At 46.7% G+C, this 7,093-nt stretch overlaps 2 protein-coding genes and 1 non-coding gene across 3 annotated transcripts; all 3 read right to left on the bottom strand.

Annotated features, from left to right (window-relative positions):
* Positions 1-1,991: 1,991 nt before the first annotated feature.
* Positions 1,992-3,967, bottom strand: LOC125529485 (protein trichome birefringence-like 14). The gene is made up of 3 exons (XM_048693901.1): positions 3,694-3,967; positions 3,212-3,410; positions 1,992-3,111 (listed from the first exon to the last, which is right to left on the bottom strand). Exons 1-3 carry the CDS (start codon positions 3,851-3,853, stop codon positions 2,295-2,297), a joined length of 1,176 nt encoding a protein of 391 aa, XP_048549858.1. The 5' UTR covers positions 3,854-3,967; the 3' UTR covers positions 1,992-2,294.
* Positions 3,968-5,268: 1,301 nt separating this feature from the next.
* TRNAW-CCA lies at positions 5,269-5,340 on the bottom strand. The gene has a single exon. It is a non-coding gene; the product is annotated as a tRNA-Trp (tRNA).
* Positions 5,341-5,765: 425 nt separating this feature from the next.
* Positions 5,766-7,085, bottom strand: LOC125529483 (ATP synthase delta chain, chloroplastic-like). The gene is made up of 2 exons (XM_048693899.1): positions 6,652-7,085; positions 5,766-6,123 (listed from the first exon to the last, which is right to left on the bottom strand). The coding sequence occupies exon 1, from the start codon at positions 6,959-6,961 to the stop codon at positions 6,659-6,661; it is 303 nt and encodes a 100-aa protein (XP_048549856.1). The 5' UTR covers positions 6,962-7,085; the 3' UTR covers positions 5,766-6,123; positions 6,652-6,658.
* Positions 7,086-7,093: the final 8 nt, after the last annotated feature.

Below are 7,093 nucleotides of genomic sequence, written 5' to 3'. Positions count from 1 at the left end.
CCCCTTCTTCGTCGTCGTGGAAGGCGGTGAAATCATCTCTTCCTCCTCGCCACCGCCTCCCCACGGAGCCGCCGTCGGAAAAGCGTACGTAAGATGATGTATACCTAACTAGTAATGCATGTAGCAGCAAAGCATGCGGCGGCACAAGAATCTGCATGCATGGTGCTGCCCTTGATATGTTGATCTATCTGTGTGAGTCTGGGTTCACGTCGTCGTTCTGTTGCATGTACTCCTACCAAGAATGAATAAAATGATGATGATTGTGTGGATGCGTGTTTTTTTCTTTTCCAGAAAACACATGTAATTTTATTCGTGCTCTATTCGCAACAAAAAAATTGGATCCAAGATCCAAAAAATTACCACATAGTAATTTTTACAGCTAAGAATTAGAGAGCTCCTCGTTGGCGCCTTAAGCACCGCGAGGACTAGCTGGCGCTCAGGCGCTCCCCTAGTGGGACGTGGCCCATGTAACTCGCTCGACTGCTGCTCTCGGTTGACATTGCGAACTAATCATTAGACCCATCAAGCGATTTTCTTTTCAAAAAAGAAAAACAAGCAATTTTTTCTCTTGCGAGCACGTGCTGTGAATAAGTGTGTGAATTTGAAAAATGTTCCCAAATTCAAAAGAGTTCATGAATTTGAAAATAGTTCACCAAATTGAAAAACATTTCACAAATTTGAAAAATGTTCACAAAATAGAAAAGGTTCACAAATTTTTTAAATGTTCATGAACTTCGAAATTTATTTCATGAATTCTGAAAGACTATTCATTAGTTCATCGATTTTGAAAAGAAAATCCCGAATTAGAAAAAGGTCATCGATTTTGAAAAAAAAAGTTCACAGATTTGAAAAACCTCCATGAACTTTTAGAGCTACAAGTTGCCGTGCAAAAAAAACCAAGTAGAACCCAAAGAAAAACCGGCCAAAGAAAGCAGAAAAAAAACTGGAGTCCTCTTTTTAGTGTTACAAGTTGCTGCACACAAAAAAAGGTAGGTAGTCACATAAGGTGTGGTGTGTCCCAGCTGGTTGTCGTGGTTAGAATTACACATATTTTTTTGAAGTTTGAAGAAAAGAACAAACAAAACCGTAAATGGCCCAAGCCCAGGCCAAAGGAGGGGGTGTGCGCCGGTTTGTCAAATTGCCTTTAACGGGCGCTGAGGACGCCAAATAGAAATGTGTAAGAATTATGATATGATCTCTTGGTGACATCTGCTCCGTATTACCAAAGTAAATAGGGCACTCGCGTATTGTCATCGGCAGCGGAGGCTCCTCACATAGATTGCAAGCCCCTTTCTTCTTCAGTTCTCGAAAATCTATATCTAAGTCTCTCAATGCTTCAATACGCCCCAACTGGTCAAAACGACAATCAACCGATGGATCAAAAGGCACATCCCGCAGGTCCTATTCCCCAAGTTCTACTCGGTGGATCCAAAATGAAATCAATCTAGGTTTGTTAAATATCAGCCATTGTTTTTCTTTCACCGTCATGTATCCATTTCAAAGGAAAAAAGTTTGTTGTCATGTACTTCCTTTGTCCGGAATTACTTGTCGCAAAAATGGATGTACCAAGAACTAAAATACATCTAGATACATCTATTTCTCCGACAAGTAATTCCGGACGGAGGGAGTACTAATTAAAACAAGAAAAACACCATACGAATTCATAGATTATTTTCCAATGAAGAACCGTGTTGTGTGCCCATCGACAATTTTGAATTTTATTAGATGCATGGACATAAGCTGAGATGCTTTCTTGATCTGTTCTTTCAGCTGATCAACATTTTCTTGTAAAAGATTTAGGTGACGATGGTTCATGATACAAGTTCAGTCAAACTACAGAAAAGAAAAGAAACGACTCAATTGTCGAAGGCCGTTCATTGCCTAAACCTTGAATACTAAATCTGATTTTGTTGTAGATTACTAAATCTGAATAGTTGCTTCACATTGTATTTCTTGAACAAATTTATGTATGTGCCATACTTGTATTCATATTGTGAAGCAACCGGCTATGTTTTAATTCTTTGTCTCGCATCACCACTATGCAGTAGCATTGCCTCTTTCCTATAGCGGTGCACCCTTGCGATTGCTTTCATGTGCGCACTGCCTGCAACGGTGCCATGACTGCTTAATCTCCAGTGCACCTTGGTCGAAGACTCCTCGTCGCTAGCCCCCACGCTGCCATGTGTACTGAGAACAGACCATCGTATATATGGGATTGGATTTCATTTAAAAAAAACTGGAGTGCCCTACACAAAAAGATCACATTTACTGAAGCGTATACATCATATCTACAGTTACTGCATCAGTGCAAAAAGGAGCTCATTCCACGTATCCGGTATGCCCGGAAGGCACCAATGCAAACAATCATAAACCTCCCTCTGAACTTTGGTGCTATGGTTAGAGATGTGGCCCTCGCCGCGCAGCTGCGAGATCGCGGTGACATCCAGGAGCCTAACCCGAGTCCCGTTCACCGCGCGCTCCGCGGCCAGGTCGCTCGAGCGATCCCGCGAGACCCCGCTGCCGCCGGACAAGGGGACGGTGCTGTCGCACCTCCCCCCGGTGTCCCACTCGCCGCCGACGAAATGCACCGGCGAGATGGTCCTCAGGAAAACGCTCACCCGAGGGTGCCGCGCGAGCTGCGCGTCCGCCCACCTGGCGATGCTGTGGAGCTTGGCGCCCCTCGCACGGCTGAGGTTCGCTTCCCCCACCGGCTTCCCGCCGTCGTACAGCCTCCAGCGGTTCCTGCGGAACTTCACCTTGTTCCAGTGGTGGCCGGTGTTGAGCACCAGGGCGTCGAAGCTGGGGAGGTGCTCCTTCAGGAACGGCGCCGGCCGGTCGAGGTGCAGCGCGTAGCTCCTCCTCTCGTCCGTCAGAGGCTCCAGCTGGGACAGGGTGGCGGACCAGTAGAAGAGGATGGTGGTGTTGGTCTCTGGGAAGCGGTAGGCGGAGCCGCCCGGACTGAACGGCGACGGGGCCTTTTCGAGGCCGTATCTCCGGCCGACGTCTTCAACCTCGGGGCTGCGCTTGCCGCCTGTCGCGATGCACATCATGGACTGGAACTGCTCTCTGCCCAGCGAATCGCCCACGAACGCCAGAGTTCTGTTCCTCATCCTGTCATCAGGCATCGCCATGGATATGTTACAACTTACGATCGACGAGTCTTTCGCGGCAAAATCTATTGGAGAAGGGCGCAGATGATTGGAGCACGTACCGTTGCAGAAAGTTTGGCCCTGAGAAGTCGGGCATCTCGCAGTCATGCGGCTGCCACCGGTAGCTCTCGTACGAGAAATCTGTGCGTTCCGTCCTGCGGCAAGACCACATTCGTGACAGCCATCGCCTGCACTCGTTGCCGGAGTAGAGCGGCCTCCTCGCATCCGCTACCCACTTGCCCTTTGCATAGTTGCTACAGGCTATCAATTACCAAACAACACTCTGTCACTATTATATACACCGGGGGAGAATTCGATCGATGTGCACAGAGTTGAAACCGTGAAATCTCCGTGCCTGGAGAAACAACTCATCACACAAAGCTTGTGGTGAAATAAGAAGACGTGGAACAATGGAGCTTGACAACTGGTGAAGATGAAGAAGGATAGAAGAAGACGGGGGGAGATCGATGGATGCATGGGCGGACCAAGACGACGACAACGACGGCATGATTTTACACCCGGCGACTCCGTTTCACGTACGTACCTTGGGCCTGGGGAAGATGTCTGGCCGTTATTATGCTGCCGGAGTACGTGAGGACCGGGGATACGTCCAGCACGAACCAAACAGCAACCGGCAGGAGGAGGAGGAGGAGCACACGACCCAGGACCAAGAGCGGCCCGTCGACGACAAAGCCGCCTTTCATTTCCTGCCCCCAAAGCTGCTGCTACCCAGCTACGGGAGGAGCTTTACGACCGGCCGGAGCTTCGCCGAACTGACAATTGCTTCGCGCTTGCGTTTCTTTATCTCCATACGTTGAGGGGAGAACGTGGTCCTCGTGAAGAAGAGTTTCTCTCCTCTATTTTATAGGCATAGTATTAAGTAATGCGCCATTGAGATCATGTAGATCATCGAGTTGACTGTCCTCTCATCTGTGCTGGCGAGGAATCTCTACTAGCTCATCACAATTAGGACATCTCTACCTCATCCCATAGTTTAATTCCTTGTTTTGGGGGGAATTAATTTTTTTGCTCAACTAGCCCATCCCCAAACATTAATTCCTCGAATAAAATTTTGCCACGCAAAATTTAAACAATTCATTGCATAATTGAACAGTAATACCACATTAACACCATACATAGCATAATTAAACAGTCCATTACCTACTACATTACCACTACATCGACATGGAATTAGCTAAAGCATCAAGATAAACTAAATAGAACTAGACATATAAAAGAGTAGCTCTATCCTCCACGGAATGGAAGAACGCACGGTTCTTCATGACGAGTTGCGGGTCCTTGAGGAGCTCGGCCATGAAGGCGGCATCAGCTCATCCGGCCTCGAGCTATGCCTCGGCCTTACAGTGCTCCATTTCGTGGTGCATTTTGGCATGTATCTAAAAAAATTGCGAGAAGCATTTTCGCATTATTGATACTTATTTATATAAAGTTTCTCAATCTTAAGAAAGTTAACTTAGAGTCAAACAAATAGGACTTACATTTTAGGATGGAGGGAGTATGGGTTTGAAATTCTCTGAGGAGTCACATGCCTTTTCGAGGTAGCATAATATATCTGCAACAAAAATAGCTTCAATTCCATCGCAAAAAAAAAACTAGCTTCAGTGAATGATATTTTATGATTCCTTCGTCTTGTGGTTTGACCACATCGTCCGACGTAGTTGAAATTCATGCGTATTATTTGTTCATTAGCACGAAACTTCGAAACGATTGTAAATTGTTGGTTGGTTGGTTCAAACTATGGTCTGGTGATTAGTCGAGCAAAAAGTGCAGAAAAGAAGGGATGGGAAGTCAAAACACGACAAGGCAGACTGACACAACACAAAACTATGTAATTTTGGAAGCAACAGAAGCAGCAAAAGAGATCCATGATCTTAGATTTCATTTCCTATTTGATAGCAACGCCACATAAGAATGCAAGTTCAGAATGAGCCCCAAGCACTGCCAGGGAAGGGAGAGGTTCTGGGGTCTGGACAGGGGAGGGGAGATTAGGGGTTTTGGACGGCTGGGATGCTTTGATTGGGGAGATGGACGGTGGATTTTGCGTGGTATTAAATAGGCATAAATAAAAAAAAGGAACCGGATTAGGATCGGGGGGTATTGAACCCGACGTGAATCGAACACGCAACCTTCTGATCTGGAGTCAGACGCGCTACCATTGCGCCACGGATCCGGTGTGACATTATTCTTCCATTAATTTAGATATGGTAACCACACTCAGCCTGGACGTGTTATGCGTATCCTATGAAGGTACGGCAAGTGGTTAAGGAGCCAACGTCTTGTAATATAGTGGGCTTAAACATCTCCGAGATGTCTCAGAAGCCACATTCCTTACCTCTGATGATGACAGAAACCTGCCAACCGAAGTTACAGAACTATCTCAATGCACGATTACAATTTACAGACCTCCTTTGAAGGGTATGGCCATGGCTAAGCAATGCAGGAAGACACAATACGGATTGGGGATGGGATTCCAGAACAACTACACAGCATAGTGACAAAGACACAGAACTGCGTATTTGTAGGAGCAACCGAAGTAGAATCACACCTGACGCCTTTTCGAGCTTTAAGTCATGGATGGACACGACGAAGTGGAAATTCAGAATGCAACATGATCTTGGTTGCCAGTTGATAGCAATGCCACATGCTATACACGTCTGCACACAACTTGATCGGTCGGATACATAGCTATACATTACATGCTGTTAACTTTGTCGCCTGAAGATGGAGGAGCAAACTCTGCTATAGTTGAGTATTTTGGAGCATATTATTTTACAAGATCTCAACAGCACAAAGGCAAAAAAGAAAATTACAGTGGCTGGCTCCTGCCGAAAAAATGATTTATGTCATTACTATATTTTGCAGAAAAGAATGCCTTAATCCCTCCGTCGCATCTCCAGGTCTGAAGAAGATCAACGCCCTTACTGGGTGTTGCAAATCCTTGTCACATCAATTACTGCAAAAGAATGAAAAACCATCACTGGTTAGGTGGATAGTTCTCATAGAATAACTGGCAGTTCACCCTAGTTTACACTGACAGATTGGGAGTTAAGGCTTAGGAACATTCTTATTCGACTGCACACAATCCTAATGCAGCAAACATTGCAACTGCATACACTCAAGCTAGTGACATTGGTGTTGATGTGGACTGAATCTATCCCACTTCTGATGAGATGCTCTAACAATTACAATGTACTAACGCATGTAGGCTGTGCAGTGCATATGTGTGCATGGATCTCTTGACTCTACTGACAACAATCTAACAGAAAAGTTTGTCCCCATTTTGTCTTTGGTCCTAGTTCCAATCTGTTTTGCAGGTTGGTTTCCCTCCTCTGCACAACACATAATACAGAACTTTCTCCTGTGAACTTCAAAAGGAATTGACACAAACTACAAATGCTGGAACCAAGTTATGTATTTTAACATTTCACCGGATAATAATGATACAGAAGAAGATGTATAGAGACGGCAGAAAAAAGAGGACCTAAGCATCAGACTTCGAGGTTGACGGAGGGCATCTCGAACTCGGAGGTGATCTCCGCGATCTGCTTGCGGACGCTCATGTCGATGAAGTTGGAGCTGTCGCGGCCGTACTGCACGGTGAATCCGGCGATGAGCTCCGGGTCAAGGCGGGTCTTGATCCGGACGTTGGCGGCGCCGGTGATGTTCTGCACGTGCGTGGCGATCTGCGCGAGGTCCTGCGACTCGAGCTGCACCACGGAGGTGACGACGGCCTCCTCGGTGCCGGTGAGCGCGTTGTAGGCGGTCTCGAACTCGCGCACGATCTGCGGCATCAGGCTGGCGCGGGTGTTGTCGATGACCACGTTGAGGAAGTTGACGGTGTGCGGCTGCAGCTCCGACGACTTGGCGATCTCGTCGATGAGCGCCGTCTTCTCCTCGCGCGGCACGGTGGGGTTGTCGAAGAA

The sequence above is a fragment of the Triticum urartu genome, unplaced genomic scaffold (assembly GCF_003073215.2).
Source record: "Triticum urartu cultivar G1812 unplaced genomic scaffold, Tu2.1 TuUngrouped_contig_5634, whole genome shotgun sequence".
Taxonomy (NCBI): domain Eukaryota; kingdom Viridiplantae; phylum Streptophyta; class Magnoliopsida; order Poales; family Poaceae; genus Triticum; species Triticum urartu.
This window is presented reverse-complemented; position numbering and strand designations above follow the sequence as displayed.